At 51.9% G+C, this 20,609-nt stretch overlaps 3 protein-coding genes across 9 annotated transcripts; 1 reads left to right on the top strand and 2 right to left on the bottom strand.

Moving 5' to 3' along the window:
- Nucleotides 1-182: 182 nt before the first annotated feature.
- Nucleotides 183-12,306, bottom strand: VPS51 (VPS51 subunit of GARP complex). The gene is given in 10 exon segments (NM_001102093.2): nucleotides 183-567; nucleotides 1,180-1,267; nucleotides 1,365-1,486; nucleotides 1,901-2,119; nucleotides 2,318-2,533; nucleotides 2,899-3,616; nucleotides 3,726-3,945; nucleotides 4,019-4,165; nucleotides 11,446-11,575; nucleotides 12,040-12,306. Coding segments are annotated over 10 exon segments (2,346 nt in total). The 5' UTR covers nucleotides 12,265-12,306; the 3' UTR covers nucleotides 183-306.
- TMEM262 (transmembrane protein 262) lies at nucleotides 12,273-16,642 on the top strand. Of its 3 annotated transcripts, XM_059883047.1 has the most exons (4): nucleotides 12,273-12,364; nucleotides 15,757-16,046; nucleotides 16,152-16,251; nucleotides 16,360-16,513. In XM_059883047.1, exons 2-4 carry the CDS (start codon nucleotides 15,870-15,872, stop codon nucleotides 16,434-16,436), a joined length of 354 nt encoding a protein of 117 aa, XP_059739030.1. In that variant the 5' UTR covers nucleotides 12,273-12,364; nucleotides 15,757-15,869; the 3' UTR covers nucleotides 16,437-16,513.
- Nucleotides 16,482-20,544, bottom strand: ZFPL1 (zinc finger protein like 1). Of its 5 annotated transcripts, none has more exons than NM_001076272.1 (8): nucleotides 20,388-20,542; nucleotides 19,960-20,069; nucleotides 19,538-19,649; nucleotides 18,219-18,412; nucleotides 18,054-18,126; nucleotides 17,834-17,980; nucleotides 17,469-17,592; nucleotides 16,482-16,959 (listed from the first exon to the last, which is right to left on the bottom strand). In NM_001076272.1, the coding sequence occupies exons 2-8, from the start codon at nucleotides 20,059-20,061 to the stop codon at nucleotides 16,773-16,775; spliced, it is 939 nt and encodes a 312-aa protein (NP_001069740.1). In that variant the 5' UTR covers nucleotides 20,062-20,069; nucleotides 20,388-20,542; the 3' UTR covers nucleotides 16,482-16,772. The 5 variants fall into 5 exon arrangements, with proteins under 5 accessions (NP_001069740.1, XP_024843049.1, XP_024843051.1 ...); XM_024987281.2 differs by having other exon boundaries at nucleotides 16,484-16,959; nucleotides 20,375-20,544; XM_024987283.2 differs by having other exon boundaries at nucleotides 16,484-16,959; nucleotides 20,431-20,544.
- Nucleotides 20,545-20,609: the final 65 nt, after the last annotated feature.

Genomic DNA, 20,609 nt, shown 5'->3' with positions numbered 1-20,609 from the left:
GTCCCGAGGTCTTTAAATGGACCCGCCCCCGGCCCATGCTGGGCCCAGCGGGTCAGCCAATCGGCTCTCGGGGGCGAGACCAACGTGAGCACCTCCAAAGCCGCCTCTGCAGTCTCAGGCAGGCTCACAGCTCCACCCCAGTCCTCCAAGTCCCGCCCCGCCTCCCCGCAAGCGACAGAGAGGAGGAGGCAGCACGACTTTATTAGGCAGTAGGCAGAGCTTGAGGGGAAGGGCCGCTGGGGCAGGAGACCAGGGGATGGGCGGATTGAGGCGACTGGGCAAGCCCGTGCATGGCCGTGACGGAGCCTAGCCGCGCTCACAGATGACCTCAACGACACTGGGTTCCATGGGCACTGGGTCCGGGCAGCGCAGGGCAGCTGAAGCCACCACTTCGTCCAGCAGCAGGTGAACAAGCTCCTCATCAGCCACGAAGCGCCACAGGTAGAGCTGCAGGAAGTGGCAGTCCACCTGCACCTGCTGCAGCCCGAAGCGCCCAAAGGTGCGCAGCCGCACGCACTCCAGCAGTGTCTTCAGGCTGATCTTGATGATGCCGGTCAGCACCGACACCTGTGGACAGGGACACGGGGATGCAGAGCCGCTACAGCAGGTGCTGGGGAGGGGTACTAGATCCCTGAAGGCACCCGCGTTCCGTGCAGGGGCCAGGGAGCCAGTAAAATGCCAGCAGCTGTGATGGGGTAGAAAGTCCCAGAACCCAGGTAAGAGGGAAATAGGATGTCGGCCTCATCACCTGGAGGGGAGCAGACAAGGAGGGCCCAGCGATCTGAGGCAGAGATGGGGTCAGCATGGACATACGGAGGGAAAGGCTTACTACGTTGGAGGGAGAGCACCAGGTCCCTGAGCGTGGGCTGGGTGAGGACAGAGATCATGGGGTGAACAGCAATCCCCAGGGAAGAGCCACGACTATGGAGGGTGTAAGAACAAAGGCCAAAGAAGCAGACTAGGTGACCCCTCAGACGCAGGCTTAGAGCACACCCAGGGCAAGGCCAAGAGCGATGAGATGGTCATGGTGGGGCGCTGGGTGAGCACTTTCCTAGACACATTTCCCAGGAACAGAGACGAGGGGACTGAGTCCCAGGGCTTCCTGGGACCAGCGTGGAGCTGCTTCAGCTGACCTTCCCAAGGGGCCCAGGGAAGGCAGGGTCACTGGGGAATTCGAACCTTATTGAACTCCACAGGGCTGAACACATCAATACGCTCAGAGAACAGTTTCTGAATGTTGCTCAAGAGGTTGGTGTCCATTGGGGCACTGGATGGGGGGAGACAAGAAGTCAGAGCCCACCCCTGCACCCCAGTCTTCCTTCTTCCACCCCCACCGCCCCCGGGGCTACCCTGACCACTCAGACCTGGGTGTATAGCTGGGTGCGTAGCGGCCCTGCTGCCGGGAGCTGCTGTAAACCGAGAAGGTCCTCTTGCTGGAGTCGCTGCTCTGGGCCTTCCGAACGCCCTCCTCATACAGGAGCCCCACCTGGTGGCAGAAGGAGGAACTGCAAGGAGGCCAAAGCATGGGGGAACTTGCAGCCCATCAAGGATGCTCTAAGTTACACTCATGTTACAAGAATCACATGTTATAAAATAAACACAGGGTGGTTGGGGTGTGGAGGGGCAGCCAGGGGCTGTACCTCGCTGGCACCCAGTCATTATTTATAGAACCAGTGGAGTGCAGCAAAGGTGGAACATGAATTGGTACTGAGGCCCAATCTTCAGTGTCCACCCTGCCCTGATTTCCCCAGTGACTCTGGGCCTCAGCTTCCTCCTCTGAGGTGAAATGGGGGTGATGATGCCACCATGGCTGAGGGGAAGGAGGCCAGAGATGCAGGCACTGCCTGACCCCAGCTGTCTTGATCCTTAGAGGGCACCGCCGGCCAGCCTGGGGCAGCACCTGCACATCGATGGCTGTCGTGTCCTCCACCACCCGCTTCATGACAGCACGCACGTTCCGAGGCTCCAGGGTACTGAGCCAGTCCCGTGTCTCCACACTCTTGCGCAGCATCTGCGATATGACTAGGCCCTGCACCTTCACGTAGTGGGTCAGCAGTCGTCGTGCCGTCTCCCTGGCCTCCGCACACAGTGTGCTCACGGGCGTCACTGGAGACTGGTCCTGAGCCACGGATGCAGAGAACAGGCAGTCAGTGGGTCCTGGGGGCAGCTCTGCAGCCAGTGCCCACAAGGAGCTGTACACAGGCTTGGCAAGGGGGAGGCCAAGTTGGGCACAGGCAGCCCTAACTGTGAGGGCACTGGCCAGTCTCCTGCGTTCCTAGCATCACCACCCCCACCTTGCTATGGGCTAGCAGTTCACCTGCACCAGAAACTGTTCATCGGTGAGGGTGAGGATGTAGGAGATGGTGGCCGTCTCGTAGTCCAGGCAGAGGCGGGAGAGCAGCAGGAGCAGGGCAGGTGGCGTGGCACCCCCCTTCTCCCCGGGGCTGTCGCAGAAGCTCTGAGCCGTCTGGCACATGGAGCGGATGAAGCCCACGATGAGGCTCTCACGGACACCCTGGCTGCAGAACTCGCCCTGTGAGGAGGAGGGGCCTAGATACACAGCAGGTCCCCTCTTCCAGGCAGAGGCTGCCAGTGATGTTCTACTGGGACCCCAAGTGCCCTGGCCTCTCTCATCCTGTTTCCAGTACCCGAGAGCAGATCCCCTGGTTGGAGAAGGGACTGCAAGGGGGCAAAGCCTGCACTTGCACCCTGCTTGCAAATGCCCTCAGAGCCTGTCCCACCCCTCCAGGCTGTGGCAGTCTTCAAGACAGCCTGAAACCACATCCAGTCGGCGTGAGGCAAAGACTGAGGGCCCTGGAGCTGTCAAGTCACATGCAGGATGAACAAAAGAATGCCACAAAAAGGAAAAATAAAAGGATGCCCAGGGACAGGCCGTACCCGGAAGTAGGGCTTGTTGGAGAAAGACACCTCCTTGGCAGTGAAGAGGTGCACAGAAGCCAGCGAGGCCTTAATGTGGCTCAGGATGGAACTGGCCACATTGGCTAACAGCTCTGCCAGGCCGGGGCCTTCCTTCCCAGCAATTCGAGGGGCGGCCAGTGCCTGCCGCACATCCGTCAGGCTGCCCAGGAAGGCCGCCTGCAGGCCCTGCAGATGGTGGCCCAGGCGCTCGCGGGCCACGCGCTCCACAATCTCGGTGGCGGCCTCCGCCAGCCCGGCAGCAGCCAGCAGGGCCCCAGGTGCGCGCAGGCGCCGGTGGAAGCGGTCCAGCGCCCGCACCAGCAGGGAGTTGTCTCCGCTGCCCTGCTCCTGAGCCAGCCGCCGCTCCACCAGCGCGAAGTAGCGGCTGCCCAGCTCCCGGGCAAAGGCTGCTAGCTTTTCGGCGCCAGCCGGGCCCTGGGCGGCAAACAGCTCCTGGTAGGCCGCTGCCACTTGGCAGAGGCCACCGACGAAGCCGCTGCCGCCGTGGTCAGTGAACTCTAGCACGTCGGGAGCTGGAGGGGAGGGCCCCAGCTCAGCCTCCAGGCTTCTCAGCTCCTCCTCCAGCCGCCCTCGGGCATGCGCCAGGAACTCTTCGCACAGCTCCTCCGCAGGCTCGCCGAGGGCCAGCAGCAGCTCCACGCACTCAGCTTGCTCAGGGGCGCCAGAGCCACCCTCCCTGCAGGAAGGGAGACGGAGGTGAAGGGCAGGAAGACAGAATTCGGGGGGTAGGGGAGGAGCAGACCCGGGAGCCCAGCGGCAGTGGCATGGTGGCCCGGGACCCACACCTGAAGCGCTGCCGTAGCTGCTGGGCCAGGCGAGCCGTAATGACCTGGCAGTCGTCCTGGATGGCGCGGAAGGAGGGCAGGTGCTGGTACTGCTGCAGCACAGCCCGCGCGCGGCCCTGGTATCGCACGGCCTGCCCGTAGGCGCCCAGCTCCACGCACTTGGTGAGACGTGAGGGCAGCTCGAAGAGGAACTGCAGCTTCCGCAGCAGCGCGTGGACCCCTGGGGGACAGGCGGAGGTGGTGTCAGCCTCAAGGGTGGCCCACTTTAACACCGGCTCTGGGGTGCGGCCCACCTGCCAGCTTGGTGATGCGCTCGTGGCGGTCCTGCAGCGTGGCGCTGATGCGCGCGCTGAAGTCCGTGATCACCGCCATGTTGGTGGCCAACCGGTCCATCTCGTCCTCCATCTTCCGGAAGTCGTTCTTCATCTTCCGGATGGTGTCTGGGAGGACAGGGGTGCAGGAGGGAAAGGCGGATGACTAGGGGCGCAGGCGGGACTCTCAGCTTGACACGTGGCCCGGGTGCCCTCACACACTCACCCCCTCCCCGGCGCGCCTGAGCTCACTCCTGGAGGGTCACATGGATGACTTGGTGCTTGAAATGGGCGGCAGTGGTGCTTGGTCACTAGGAGCCAGGGTGAGGTGTCATGTCAGTGCCCCTAAGGTTTTTTGGGCACCCCCTGTGTGCCCCAAGCTTGGATGCAGAGAGAAGATAGCCCATGAAGCGGCAGTCTTTGCTCTCAGAAGATGCCCAGATTCAAAGGAGGGTACAAGGACCTGTCCGCTGGGTCCCAGGGGCATCCTCTATGCCCAGCACCCTGCCTGGCACAGGGCAGAGAGTAAATACTTGTGCACCTTTATCTTTTTCCTGGCCTTCCAAGCCGTTGGCCTTCTGGAACATGGCTGACCGTTTCTGAAGGGCCCTTCCTCTTCAGTCCTGACAGAAACCTACCTAAAGAGGCTGTTCTTCCTTTCCGCCCAGGTGCCTCAGGGCTTGGCCCCTTAAAGCTCCTACACAGATTCTTCTCCTACCTTTGAAGACCATGGCATCAAACCACACCCCTTCTTGTTGCCATCCCACTGTCCTCTTTGCCATGCCTCTCAGTTCGGGATCACTCACCTTGAGCATCCACAAGGATAAAGCTTAGGACATTCCTGATTGTTTGCTGACCTCCTTAACTCCATCAATTCCTGCCTCTGTCTCATCCATGCCACCCTCTCCTTGCCCTCTGCCTCCTCTAAAACCTCAAAGCTTCCCTGGTGGTCCAGTGGTTAAGAATTTGCCTGCCAATGCAAGGGACACAGGTTCGATCCCTGGTCTGGGAAGATCTCACATCCTGAGGAGCAACTAAGCTGGAGTGCTACAACTTCTGAGTGCATGAGCCGCCAGTACAGAAGCCTGTGTGCCCTAGAGCTGGTGCTCCCCAACAAGACAAACCGCCTCAATGAAAAGTCTGTGCACTGAGATGGATAGTAGTCCCTGCTGGCCACAACTAGACGAAGCTCTTGCATGGCAACAAAGACCCAGAGCAGCCAAAAATAAATATACTTTTTAATTTAAAAACATTAAATAAAATCAAACTTCAGCTTCAAGTCTCACTGCCTTCTGTAATTCCAACCACTCATCCTGTGGACCACACTCTAAAATTCCTTTGGCTTTTTCAGGAACTCCAGACCCACTGGCCCAACCACTGGTCACTATTTGTAATACCTCTCATGGCTGCACTTCCCTGCTCACTCTTCTTAGCATCGGTGGGCCCCCACCAGCATTGTCACCCATTTGCAAGCCCCCTTGCCTCTCTTGACCCTGACTCCCATTATTTATCAGCAAGACCTTACCACAGGTTAAGCCCAATTAGCAACCCACCGCCTAAGAAGGAACAGTTGAAAATGGGCCACAAAATCACACCACCTGGCCTCCCCTTAATGTTACTGAATAGGACTTAGGTCCCAAAGCAGCACTACGTATTGGTCAGCCATCCTTCAGATGAATCTGTGTTCCCATTTTCCAAACTAACATTTCCTCCTCAGTCCTCAAAACTCCAATACATTCCCTCAACTCTCAAATGGTGACCCTGATTCACACTTCACAGAGAAAATACAAGTAAACATCAACTCCTTCCAAATCTGCAGAGTGAATGGACCCCTGCGGGGTCTCCTCCAGTCCCACGGCTGTGATGACTCAGACATTTCTGCCTCCGGGCCTGACCAGAGCCCTGCTAACAACTTACTTAATACCATGATGCAGATGGCAAACGGGCACCTCAAATATGACAGGTCCAAAACAGAATTCCTGACTCTCCCCAAACCTGTTCCTCCACTAATCTTTTCCATTCTGGCTCCTTGCCATTTCTTAAGAGTCGTCTTTGATTCTTCTCTCTCCTTTACCCTACATTCAGTCCATCAGCAAGTTGTGTAAAGTTTACCTCCAACATGTTCTCTCCAAGCCACTATCATTTTTTATCTAAATACTTGTAGTATTTCCCAACTGACTTTCCTAACTCCACTCTGGAACTCAGCATCAATATGCGTAACAGACAGCAATGAGGATGAAACTGAAACATATCTATTATAGGAGACTTTAACCCACTTCCGCCAATCCATGACAGATCAAAAAGACAAAAGCCAAATGAAGCTACAAAAGACCTAAATAACACAATATGGAAGACCTACTTGATTTATATTTAAGATTCCATAATATAGCAAAACCTTACCATGTATCAGGTCATAAAGGAAATCTCAAAACATTTACAGAAGAAACTGAAAAGATACAAAAAGCATTCTCTGATCACAATGCAATGAAATTGGAGATTAATAACAAAACTAAAAAATAAAAAGATCCCATTATTTAGAGAAAATCCTCATTCTTGTCAACTATTGGAGCAAAAAAGGAAATCCAAACAAAGGAAGCTGGGTCTTCGTTGCTGTGCTCGGGCTTTTCTTTAGTTGCAGAAAGTGGGGGCTACTCTTTCTTGCGGTGCTTGGGCTTCTCATTGCAGGGGCTTCTCTTGTTGCAGAGCACGGCTCGAGGGAGTGCAGGCTTCCAGTAGCTGCGGCACGAGGGCTCAGCGGTTGCGGTTCCCAGGCTCTAGAGCACTGGCTCAGTCACTGTAGCACATGGTCTTAGCTCCTCCGTGGCGTGTAGGATCCTCCTGGACCAGGGATACAACCCAAGTTTCCTGCATTGGCAGATGGATTCTTTGCCACTGAGCCGCCAGGGAAGGCCTGCTACACTTTCTTGAATTATTACTTCTCCTTTATGGCAATGTTTTTTTAAATCTATTTGTCTACTTTCTAATTGTCATGGTTTTATTTTTCACTTGTTAAATAATATTCAAACATAAAAGTGATCCATTTAGGAATGTATTTATTATGCATGATAATGTTTATCTTTTATAGACATGTAGCTCTTTCAAAAGCTACTACAGGTACTAGGACAAAAAACCTGATTTTTTAAAGTTATTTTTAGATTTGCTTTGTGTTTGAAACAAGGCATTAAACATTGTGTTTCACCTATAAAATTTTGACTGAGTTATTTAGCATCTCATTACCTGTTTCCCCATTTGTAAAATGGATATATGGTTAACTACTTCATATATGTGTAAGAATTTAACTAATATATGTTAAGCACCCCAATCAGTGGTTTTATATTAAACACTCAATAAATATTGTCCAGTATTAGCCAAAGTTGCTATTATTTATAATTACTAATAAACTAGTTATTACCAAAAAAATTCTATTCAATTAATCTGAAAGCTTACCCTATACCAGTATTATACTGTCATGATTTTCTAGATTTGTAGTAAATTCTGAAACCAAGAAATCTGAGTCCTCCAACTTTGTTCTTTTTCAAGATTTTTTGGCTATTCTGGATCTCCTGCATTTCCTTACGAATTTTAGGATCAGTTCGTCAATTACGCAAAAAAAAAAAAAAAAAGGGCATTTGGAATTTTGATAAGAACTGCACTGAATCTGTAGATCAGTTTGGAAGTATTGCCACCTTAAATATAAAATAAGTTTTCTAGTCTATGAATATGGGACATCTTTTTACTTATTTAGGGATCCTTTAATTTCTTTCAAACTGTTTTAGTTTTCAATGTACAAGTCTTAAACTTGTACAGGTGGTAACATCCCCTTTCTCATTCCTGGTTGTAGTAATTTGAATATTCTCTCATTTTTTTCTTGGTCTAGCTAGGTTTGTCAATTTTGTTGAGCTTTTCAAAGAACCAATTTTTGGTTTCACTGATTTTCTCTATTGTTTTCTATGCTCTTAATTCTAATCTTTATTATTTCCTGACTTTTACTTACTTTGGGTTTAGTTTGCACATTTTTCCTCTTAACTTTCTTAGGTAGTAGGTTATTGATTTAAGATCTGTTTTTAAAACTTTTATTTTCGGCTGCGTTGGGTCTTCGTTGCTGTGCACAGGCTCTCTTTAGTTGCGTGAGCAGGGGCTACTCTCTAGTCGCGGTGCGTGGGCTCCTCACTGAGGAGGCTTCTCTTGTTGCGGAGGATGGGCTCCTCACTGAGGAGGCTTCTCTAGTCGCGGTGCGTGGGCTCCTCACTGAGGAGGCTTCTCTTGTTGCGGAGGATGGGCTCCTCACTGAGGAGGCTTCTCTAGTTGCGGCGCGTGGGCTCCTCACTGAGGAGGCTTCTCTTGTTGCGGCGCGCGGGCTCCTCACTGAGGAGGCTTCTCTTGTTGCGGAGGATGGGCTCCTCATTGAGGAGGCTTCTCTTGTTGCGGCGCGTGGGCTCCTCACTGAGGAGGCTTCTCTTGTTGCGGAGCACGGGCTCTGGAGCTCACAGGCTTCGGTAGTTGTGGCGCACAGGCTTAGTTGCCCCAAGGCATGTGGAAGCTTTCTGGACCAGGGCTCGAACCCATGTCCCCTGCACTGGCTGGCAGATTCTTAACCTCTGGACCACCAGGGAAGTCCTCTCTTTTTTCATGTAAGCATTTACAGATATAAATTCCCCTCTGAGCACTGCTTTTGCTTCATCTCATAGGGTTTGGAATGTTGTTTTCATGCTTATTCATCTCAAAGCATTTTCTGATTTCTTTGTGATTTTTCCTTGACCCATTGGTTACTTAGGAGCATACTGTTTAATTTTGACAAATTTGCGAATTTCTCAAATTCCTTTCTGTTATTGATTTATAATTGAATTCCACTATGTTCAGAGAACACTAATCACTTGATTCCAATCCTCTTAAATTTATTGAGACTTGTATGGCCTACGATATGGTCTATCCTGGAGACTGTTCCATGTACACTTAAGAAGAATGTGTATTCTGCTGTTGTTGCAGGAGAGGGTTTTGTATGTGCCTGTTAGGTCCATTTGGTTTAAGTGTTGTTTTTTGTTTTTAAAAATTTATTTATTTTTAATTGAAAGGTAAATTGCTTTGCAGTCTTGTGCTGGTTTCTGCCATACGTCAACATGCATCAGCCATAAGTATACATATGTCCCCTCCCTCTTGAACCTCCCTTCCACCTCCTACCCTATCCCACCCCTCTAGGTTGTCACAGAGCCCCAGTTTAAACTCCCTGAGTAAGTGCTGTTTAAGCCTTCTATTTTCTTGCTGTCTTTCTAACTGTTCGCTCCATTTTTGAAAGTGGGATATGGACATTTCTAACTATTATTGCTGAATTTCTTTTTTCTGCCTTTAATTCTATCCAATTTTGCTTTATGTATCTGGGATTCTGTTGTGAGGTCCATGTGTGTTTATATTCGTTAACATCTTAATGAGCTCACTATTATAAAATGTCCTTCTTTCTCTTTAGTAACAATTTTTGTCTTACATATTATTTTGTCTGAATTGGTACTACTATCCCAACTCTCTTCTGGTTGTTTTTTGGGAGAAGTATCTCTAGAGTTCTTATGATAAAGACCATAATCCTTATCTTGTCTACAAAGGGCCCGCCTAATGTGGCCCCACAGGCTCCTCCAGGTTCATGTCATGCCTTACTCCCCTTAAAAACAAAAACAAGAAAAAGCCTAGCTCGTTACGTTTCCACTCTTACACCAGATCTTGCAGTTTCTCGGGCACCACATCCGCCATCCAGTGTTCACGCTGAAACTAGGGCATTCTGGTTATTCAAAGCTCCTCAACACCATGTCCTGCCAGTGGTGCCCCTAACACTCTCAGTTTACTCATCACTGTCTATCTCCACCATTATCATCTGGAGTAAGCTCCCAGAATCTCTGGTCTGGGCTACTGAAATGGCCTCACTCTAACCACCTCTCCAATCTATTCCTTCCAATGCAGCTAGGAGCCAGAGGGATCTTTTCAAAACAAAAATCACAACAGCTTGATTAGCTAAGTATGCTTTAGATAAAGGTTAGATTCCTTAATGTGCTCTGGAAGGTCTCTAGTTGAACTCTACCAACCTATCCACCTGACTGGCTCTGGCCACAGTCTGCTTTCCCTCCTGCTACAGTAGATGGGCTCCTGGCCTTGTGTTCAGGCGAACCTCTCCACTGTGCACTGCTCAACCCCCCTCCTTTCCTGAGGACCTTGCTTCTGTAGTTTCTCCCTCTCTTGCACCACTGATGAGCACTCCATGAGCTAACATATTGGTCAAGCTTATCAATTTCTTAGAATGCTTTTCTTCATTTATCTTCTAAGACACCCAGGGTCCTGGTTGTTCTCAAATTTCTCAAACGTTTGCTCCTTTGGAAAAGAAGATTTGTCAGAGTTTCCTTTTCTTCGTGACTTCCAAATCTTAGGATGCCCCAAGCTTCAGTCCTCAGACCTCTTCTCTCTGTACACTCCCTCCCTAGATCTCATCTTGTTCCACTTGTGTCTCAAGTTCCAGCCTTCTCTGAACTCCAGATCCCTCAACTAACCAACTTTTAAGAATCTTGAGCCATTCTACTTTTCCACTGTACCCACCCTGGTCCATACAACCAGTATCTTGCCTGGACTTTTAAAACAGCCTTCTAATGGGTGTCTCTACCATTCTTGCCTCCCTATCGTCCATTTTCAACAGGGGACAGAAGGGTCCTTTTAAATCAAAAGTCAGGTCACCCCATCTCCTGTTCATTTCATCTCACTCAGAGTAAAGATAATATACACTGCAGGTAGACCCATGAGATCTGCCTCTAGGACTAAGTATATGTGGGTCCAAAATTATTACAGAAGTCTGAGCAGTACATTTCCCCAACACAACATGGAAGCTAGCGTGGATGAAAGATGAACACTGCCTAACACTGTCTTGAACAGAGAATAAAGGGAACAGAAGGGGGTGCAGGGAAGTCTTTACATGATCTTTGTCCCTTAATGACATACATTTTCTGTCTCTTTGCTTCATTTACAGAAAAAGAAAGGAAGAGGAAAACGGGAAAGAGGAAGAAAGGAAAAAAGAGAGAGAAAAGGAAAGAGAGAAATAAGCCCATTCTTGATTCAGACTTGAAACAGAAGAAAGCTACCACTAATGAAAGAAACTGTTGCTGAGGCATCCTTAGTGTCAGAGTGCTTCAGATAAATTCATTTCTTTTTAAAATTTCAATGTCTTTTTCTCCCCTTTGGTCCTCATAATAACCCTCTGAGAACAGTTATTACCTCAATGGTTATCAAACCACAAAAGCTCTAACAGAGATGAGAGTGGATTCGCGTCAGGGCAGGACCATAACCTGGGTCTGCTCTGTCTAAACCCTCTGCTGGCTTCCCCAACACTGGTGGAACTGGGGGATGTGGGACGTGAGGATTTGTGTCGCAGTAGGAATCACCTGTCGCTGAGATGAACTTGTTGTAGTTCTCATAGACCAGGGTCTGCATGTCGCTGTCTAGAGCCCGGATCTGCCGCACCATGTCCGTCTCACTGTCCATCAGCTGGGCCAGTGGGCACTCTCTACGCAGCTGGAGGAAATTAGGTGGTTAGTGTCCAGGACAGGGGGCATGTCCCCAACTGGTAGGCTTTTGGTGCAAGAAAATCCTGATCCCACCCGTGTCAAGAATTTCAGACAAGGAAACTATAAGTGGCATAGCTCAAGAGTTACCAGGTTAGACCCTACTTGAGGTTTGTCAGCATTTCAAAACCTCAGATTTAGCAAGTCCTGGTCCTTCCTACGCCAGTCAGCGCCTGGGACACGCCCCCTATCTCGGGTCTATCTGAACATCAGCCCAGGAGACCTCAGACTTCACACCACTTCAGACCAGTTCAAGTCTGCCCACGCCCCCTTATCCTCCAGCTCTGCCCCTACAGCTCCGCCCAGCGCTGTCCTGCTTTTATGAACCCTTCCTCCCACACCCCCGCAAAAAGTCGGAGGCATGATCTGGGGCTTAATATATCGGGGGCCTGTTCCCCCTCCCCCTACACACACCTTATCCAGGTATACTTCCGGGTCGAAGTGCGCCCCATTGAGATCTGTAGGGTCCAAGGGGTCCGGCCCCGAGGGGCGTCCCGCCGCCTCCCCCTCTGAGAGGCCGTAGTAAAGCTTCAGCATTCCGTGCGCCTTCCGCCGACGCTCTGGACCCTCAGCCTCGGGTCCTTCTGGGGAGTCCCCAGGTCCAGACCCTGGGCCAGGAGCAGCAGCTGCCGCCGCCATGGCTCCAAGTGCAGCCCACAGGCGTGAGGTTGGGCAGGGGACAGGGAGGAGGCACTTCCGGGAGCCATAAAGTTGTTGTTGAAACGAGGCAGTCCTTCAGGTGAAACGTCCCCCTGCAGCCTCGAGTCCTTCGAGACTAGAGTTCCCCCGCATGTTTTCTCCCCGAGCTCAGAGGTTCCGGGAAAGCCCTGGGTTCCCACCCCCGCACCCCCTCACTCCCTTCTCCAGCTTCTCAGATGGAAAGATTTTGCGAAACTGGTTGGGTCGCTGTCTTCCCGGAAGGAGGACGAGTCGTGGCTTCCACCCTATGTCGCTAGATGCAGGCAGTGGAGGGAGCGCGGGCCAGTGGAGCCAGAGAGCGTGTGCCTGGCATCCTGCCACGGCCTTGTTGAGGGGAGAGGGGGTGGGCAGCAGCTTTTTCCTTCATTCCTAACATCGGGGTACATATTTAACAAGGGGACTGTGAGGGTTAAATGCATATATTCTCGCCTGGAAAATCCCATGGAGCCTGGCGGGCTACAGTCCATGGCGTCTCAAAGACACGACTTAGGGACTAAAGGACCACCACAGTGCCTCAAGGGAAGTGTCTCTCATGGCCTGGTCCTCTGACGCGCATCAGAATAGCCTTCAGAATTACCTGCGGCGAGTTGTAAAGACTCTGGGCTCCCCTCAGACCTAGCTTCTTTTTTTAAGTCTTTAAGTAATTCTGATGCACTTAAATTTGAGAACTCCTGTATACCCTGAGAAGACACACTTGGTAGACCTTAAGTCACTGATAAGGCTTCCCTGGTGGTTCAGTGGTAAAGAATCTGCCTGCAATGCAGGAGACCTGGGTTCCATCCCTGGGTTGGGAAGATGCCCTGGAGAAGGGAATAGCAAATCACTCCAGTATTCTTGCCTAGGAAATCCTATGGACAGAGGAGTCTGGCCAGGCTACAGCGCATGCACTACTGAAAGACTTTGTTTCTTTCAAGTGACTGTTGAAATGCGCTGCCTTGAGGGGTTAGGTGGAGGTGTTGAAGGTAATTCTCAGGTTTCTGATTGGGACAAATGTACAGCTGTTCACTGAAGTAAAGAGCTGAAGGTATGGAAAGACTTGGGAGTTCAAATTGAGACACACTGAGTTTGAATGGATGAAAAAGGAGAAAAGACTTTGTCAATGTGGTCTTTGAAACATATTATGGGTTGGGGGTCCGGGGTGGAATGGAAACCACTTTGTTATTCTTTGGCGCGGGCAAAACCTAAACCATTTACTATCTTGTTTTTCACAGCAAGTTTGTTGACCCCTAAATCTATGGGATATTCAGAGACTGTCTAAAAATATATACATATATATATGAAGATTTCAGCTTAAGAAGCTATAATCTTAAGAAAAATGAAGACAAAAGTATAAAGATTTAGATCTACTCCAGGAAATCTATAAACTTAAAAAATCACAGAATACTGTTATGAAAAATTATCCAACAGTTGGAATAAAGACAGTGTAGCATGACCTCCCAGTATCATACTGGGGCATTGTTTCACAAGCCCACCCAAGGACTACTTAATTACCCATATGAAGTTGCTCAGTCGTGTCCGACTCTTTGCGACCCCATGGACTGTAGCCTACCAGTTTCCACCATCCATCGGATTTTCCAAGCAAGAATACTGGAGTGGGTTGCCATTTCCTTAATTACCCATAGAAGTGTACATTTGTTTTTAATCTTGCTATTTAGATAGTGTTGGAGAGATGTGAATCATCTCCAGTGGAAATATCCAGTGGAAAAATAACCTCAAGTTTTTTATTGCCCTGTAGGACATCAACCAATCTTATATCTAGTAATCATGGCCTAACACTCTTCTTTAAATGCCTATCAATACCTAGCTCTTCATGATGCATTACACATGAGTGAGGGGGAAACCCCTTCACTGAAGCGTTAATATATCTTAGTTGTGTTTATTCAAGTATATTTTTAACTTTTAAAATATTTATTTGGTTGTGCCTGGTAATAGCTGTGGCATGTAGGATCTAGTTCCCTGACCAGGGACTGAACCCAGGCCACCTGCATTGGGAATACGGAGTCTTAGCCACTGGACCACCAGGGAAGTCCCATGTTAACTTTTAAAAAATCATATTTTAACAATATGTGTGGCATGATTTTTTAAAATTATGCATGTAGATACATACATGCAGGTGTATGAAGTTACATCAAGGGACTCAAAAGATGCCCACTCACCAAACTGTTTAAGGGGTTACTTCTGTGGGGGGAGGGGTGTGGAGGAAGAGTCCTCTGTATGCTTGTGTGTCATGCAAGTCTTCCTCAAGAACATACTCTACTTGGATAACTTTTTAAAATGGCATTGAGGTAGGAGACCTAACCAAAAAAAAAAAAAAAAAAGTTCATCTGTATTCAAATGAAAACTAAAGTGTGAACAAGTATTTCAACAGTGTAAACACAGCGGGGGAACAGATATCACCCCTTCAATGTGTTAAGATGAGGTCTGAGGGTTTTGTGATTAATGACACTGGCCAGCAACCACGGTTGATGGGGTCAGGTTCTAACCTTACTCCTTCCAAAGGCAGGAGATTTCAGATCTTGGCCAGGCCCGGGACCGGACTTCTGGGGCAGTCAGGCAGGAGGAAATGGGGCTGGCCAAGTTCAAAATCAACTTTTTCTACTTTAGTTCCTGGGAGATTGCACGTCCCTCCACACCATTTTGGGCCAGTTTTCAGCCTTATTTTGTTGACAGTCCTGGAGGTCTCACAATTTTCTTTTCTTGGCTTCTGTTCTTGCCCATTCCACAGCCTTGGGTAGAACTGGATCTTAGTCTCAGTACCAAGTCCCTTACTGTCTGTGAAAACTTGAGCAGACAATCCCGCTCTGTGCCCCAGGTCTGTGTGTAAAACAGGCTTTGTGCCACCAATCCCAGCTTTCTCCTGGGACTCCTGGCAGAGTAGAGGCGATGGGTGTGAAGATGCTAAGCGTGGGAAGGTAGCAGAGGGGAAAGCTGGTCAGCATCATATGTTGGAAGAACATCTAGGAGAAGATGGAAAAGCCAGTTGCTCTTCAGGCCATGCCTGGGAGGTTGTGAGAAGGTCCCTTCCCTTACATCAGGAGTTGGAACAAATACTTGTAGCTTGTGATCCAGCTCAGGCCTGCCCTCACCTGGTTAGATGGGATCACATCTGACCTCTCACACACCTAAGACATCCTGAGGATCTACATGCCCCTCCCCTTTTCTGGATCCCAGTTCTTCATCTGTGGAACGTGACCACACTACCTCCTGCGTGGACATGTTGCGTACTCAGTGAGAAGACTCACACCACAGCACAAACTGGGATGAGGAGCGCTGTCCCTTCCTCTGCACCATAGGGCCCCCTGCTCTGTACGTTTAGCCCGGCACCCTCCACCAATTCAGAGCTGCCCTGGCCACCCATGAAACACCCCTGTACTGGCCGGAACCAGCTCACGTTCTAGAATCTTGTTCTCTACAATGTCCTTCTTATTCTAGAATCCCACGGCTATTCCAGACTGGGTGCTCTAGAACCGGAGGGATTGGCTGCTCTTCCTGGACAGTGTCCGCTGCTCAAGCTCTGCCACCCGCCTTGAGTCTGTACTCCTGCCATGATGCGCTGGCGGGACCGTGTGGCTGTGCTCTTCTTCCCACAAGGCATGATTCTCACCATGGCCGCGCTGATGCTCTTCTTCATACACCTGGCTGTCTTTGCCAGCGACGTGCACAACTTCTGGGTCACCTACCGCTACGACCGCATGAGCTTCCGCTACACCGTCGTCCTGATGGTAGGCTGGGGCGGGGGCTCGAGAGGTGGTCTGGGGACGCCCAGGGGCTGATGGAAACCCCACTGTTGTGTCAGGGGCCACTTTCCCAAGGGATGGGCCCTACAGTTCTCCCAGGTGATCAGCATCTGCTGGGCCGCCATGGGGTCACTCTACGCGGAGATGACATATGACAAGTTTCTTCGCTGCTTTTCCCTGACCATCCTGAGTGAGTAGGGAAGGGAGGTGGACTTGGGGGGAGGAGGGAGCTTTGGAATGCAGAGACACAGCAAGGAGGGGGCAGGCAAGGCTGATGGGGGCTCTCTCCTCTGCCCAGTGCTCAACGGGGCCATGTTCTTCAACCGCCTGTCCCTGGAGTTTCTCGCCATCCAGTACCGGGAAGAGAGCCACTGAAGCCTGGGACCCGGGCTGAGAAGGGGGAAGGAAAAGGCTGCTTCGGGTGTTTTAATAAAGTCTATCATTTATTTCCACCTGTTGGCTCCTTTTGGTTGGCGGGAAGAATGGGGAGGGGGGGGAAGCTGCAGACCCAGGAGGAGCAGGTCAAATGCTTGATCCGCAGGGACCCCAGGCCTAGCCTGCAACCACTCTGGTGGACTTGACTTTGGGTCTGGGATCTTAGTGTCTCAGGCTTGAGAGAGAGGAACAGAGAAGGCCCCCCCCCCAGACAGCCTCCCCTACCCACCTCCTCAGGCCCCCAGGTCCTAGGCTGGCCCAGCCATAGGCAAGGATTCAGGAGGGACCCACACGGATGTGAGGGTTCATGAGTGGGTCCAGGTTGGGGTCACTGTCAGCAGCAGCCCGGCCCAGGCGAGACATGAGGGCCAGCAGGGCCAGGAAGCCCAGCAGCCCCAGCAGTAGCAGCAGCCCCGCCCGCTGCAGCAGGGTCAGCGGCCGCTTACGGGACCCAGCCCGGCTCCTGGGGGGGTGAGGGGAAAGTCAGGTCAGGCCTTAGGACCCTGGTGGCCCTGTGGCTGGGAGAGGAGTGCCAGCCATGACCCTTGTCTTCTGGCCCCAGTGCCACCAGCCCTGAGCCTTGTTTCCTCAAATGTGCCGTGGGGGCAGAGGCGGGGCTCATCCCCGAGCCTGCCCGCTACAAGGATGATTGTGCAGCTCAAAGCAGCTGAGGTAACAGCTGTGTTCTGGAAGCCAGAATGTGTCAGGCATAAGGGGAGTCACAAAGACCGGGGAGGTGTCAGAGCGGGAAGGGGCCTCAAGAGCCTGAGTCTGAACCTCATATGCAGCAGGCGAGGAAAGAGCTGGAGAGGGGCAGACCCCAGCCCAGGCCTCCATGCAGGGCCCCAACACCAGGTCCCTTTATTACCCAGGATAGGCCTCCTTTATCATGAAACCGTCCCCCCAGGGCCTCTGGCTCTCACTTCCCCCACTCCCCGTTCCTAGCATCCTGCCCCACATGACCCCGTGTACCTGAGCAGCTGGGCCAGCCACCCCAGGGCTGGCCGGCGCCGGTACTTGTCATCATCACAATCCCGGTGGAGGCCTGGTGCCCGCTCATCATCCCGCGTGTCATACACCTTCCTCGGGGCTGAGGCTGCAGGGGCAGAGCCACCAGCATCCACAGGCTCAGAAAACTGGGCCAGAGAGGGGTGGGGATGGGGGAGGGCAGGAGACCCTGGCCCTTTTCAGCCTGACAGAGCATCTTGGGATCATGGGGAGGTGATGTCTGATGGAACAGGAAGGGTTCTGTGGGTGGGTGGGTGGACTGCCGAGGTCCCTCCGCATACCCACCCCCCATTCTATCCCCCTCTGGCCTGGACAATTCCCCAGCTCACCGTGAGTCAGAGGCTCGGGATTGCCCATGTGGATCACCGTGTGCTGTTCAGGCCGGCTCGGGGAAGCAGGGGGCCGGGGGACTTGGCTGTAGAAGGCTGGGGCAGCAGAAGCGCTGGCTGTCTCTTCCTGTTCGGGGCTACCGCTGGCTATGGGCAGGAAGAGAGCGGTAAGCAGGGTGGGGAGGCAAGGACCCCATTAGCAGTGGAGGCTACCACTTACCATTAAAGCTGGACCAGTCAGAGAACTCAGACGTGTTGAGGGGTTCAGGCTCTGGGCTCACCAGCTCGTCAATCTGGAGGAAAGAACTGATGTCACCAGTCTGCCCGGTGCTGTCCCCACCCACCCCTCTGGCCCAGGTGGGACCCAGGGCAGAAAGATTCTCACCAGAGGAAGACCCAGTCCTGCCCGGGCCCAGTTGACCGTGGCCAGCTTCTCTCTCAGCGCAGAGGCCACAGGGCCAGCCAGGTTGGTTGGAGGGAAGATGGGGCCACTGCAGCTGGGGCACTGGTAGCCAGCAGGTGCTGTGTTTCGGGGGAGCTGAGCAGCACGCTCATTGAGGCAGGCCCAGTGGAACAGATCTTAGAGCCCACAAAGTAGTGGAGGAGAGACATGAGGAAGACTCTTAGGACCCCTAGTCCACTAGCCCACTGCAGAGATATCTGCACACACATGTGTAAGCCCAGGGCTTACACAACCTCCTTCCCAGGTTGATTATATCAGTGTACCTTAAGACTTTGGTCTTCCTGGCCACCACTGTCTGACTAAGACAAGGCAGATGCTACCAGGCTGCCCAGCCCCTAGGGGCTCAGGGTAGGTGGGAAGAATATGCCACCTAACCTCTCCGGGAGTCCTCTCTGGACCTGCACTCATCACAAACTCACTGGGCTAAAAGCTCAAAAGGTTACTAGACATATACACAGGCACCTGTATGCGTGTACATATCCATCGGCACAAATGTACACGTTTATATACATGTAGTCAAACACAAGTGCCATCCCCTATATCCACACTTACGGGCACATTAACTCTCACATACACTCAAGTATGCTAACACCCAAGCATTCACACCCAGGAATTCTGCAAGCCCACAACACGCTCATATGTTCCTGTACAACACTGACCCATTCACTCACCCACAGTACCAACGAACACACTAACAGGTAAAGACACAACGCACATTTAACACATGCATATATAAACACACACTCACAGTGAGAAACACATATGTTAAGCTCACTCTTTTACACTAGTTCCTTCAAAAAGTGGAGCTAAGGCTCTTACAGCAGAGTCGGGTCAAGACCATGACACATGCCTCTGCTGACTTCTTTTAACTGACGTCACTGTGGGAAATTCAATTCCTCTCTGTGTAATGTTGGAATTAGAAATGGATCCTGAACGTCTGAGAGCCCCATGCTTTCAGCTCACTACAGGTACAGCCAGCTACTGCTCACAGCCACAACCACACCTGAGAGATTGGCAGGGAGGAAGCTAGGAGCTTAGTTTTTAGGGAAAAACACTAAGGCCTAGAAAGGGAAAGTGACTTGCCTGAGCTCACACAGCAAGTAAGTTACCTAGTGGGACCAGAATCTGAGTTCCAGCCTCCCAAGCTTGAAGGTCTCACTGTCCTGCTGCTTGGGGAGCCGCTGGAAACCAGTCACACTGGTCTTGTCCAGATCCCCACCCCCAAGGTGCCCAGGCCTCACCATAACAGATGAGGCGGGTTGTCTCCCGAGCAGCCAGGGGTATGTTACACAGGCGGCAATTGGGGTTGTAATCGCTATCTTGGAGCCACTGCAGGTAGGACTGGACGATGCACTGAAGTGGGAGAAGGGGGTCACAACTGGAGCCAGGGCTCCACAGCCCATCTCCCCAAGGCCCAGGTGCCTCTTTTTCTGTCATCACAGAGGAGATTCATTCTTTTGTTTGACCAATCAATAAACATTCATTGAGCACATATGTGCCAGACTCTGTCTTAAGCACTGGGGATACAACAGTGAACAAAATAAACTAAGTCCCTGCCCTTGAGGAGCTTCCATTCTAGGGCCGGATCTTTCATAAATTTGGAGGAAAGTCAGTACGGCTTGCCCACCTAGCGCCCTGCTCAGTCTCTACTCTGAACACCCACCTTGGCGTGATTGGCTACCAGGCAGTGCTCGCAGACGTTGACCCGGTGTTCGAAGCAGAACAGGTTGGTCACCTTCCTCTTGGGGCACTTGCAAAGTCCCATAGTCGACCCTGAGGAAAGCGGCACAGTTGGCAGGGAGCCAGGTTCTGCTGACCTCTACACATTTACCAGCCCAGTTTGTTTCCACTTATTAACTTCCCTAGACACCGCTCGTATCCGCCCCAACACCAAACTCCTGCCCACCTTCCCTCTACATTCTGGGCCACGGCCCCTGCATAAATCCCGCCTCCTGAGACACCCGCATTCGTCCCGCATCCCATCCTTGGGCAGGCCCCTCCATCAGTCTCTCCGATACCACCGGCCCCGCCCCCAGAGGTCCCTCCTGAGCCCCACCCCCTCCATGCCCCGCCCCCACCTTCTCCACAGACCCCACTCTCTGTGTTACTAATCGGCTGCGGCACCGGTCCTCACGGGCGCGAGCGCCGGTCCGAAGCGCGGAAGGTCAGACCGCGTTCAGCCAAGCTCTCGCCCAGCTCTCTTCAGCTCACAACGCTCCGATTATCCCTCGGCTGCCACGTCTCTTCCGGGTGCGGCGCGCGCTGATGACGTCAGAGTGACAGTGACCCCCCCTCCCCCCTCCTCTGTAGACG

This window comes from Bos taurus, chromosome 29 (genome assembly GCF_002263795.3).
Source record: "Bos taurus isolate L1 Dominette 01449 registration number 42190680 breed Hereford chromosome 29, ARS-UCD2.0, whole genome shotgun sequence".
In the NCBI taxonomy this organism is placed as follows: Eukaryota; Metazoa; Chordata; class Mammalia; order Artiodactyla; family Bovidae; genus Bos; species Bos taurus.
Note: the sequence above shows the minus strand (reverse complement) of the source record. Positions and strands in the feature narration are given on the sequence as shown.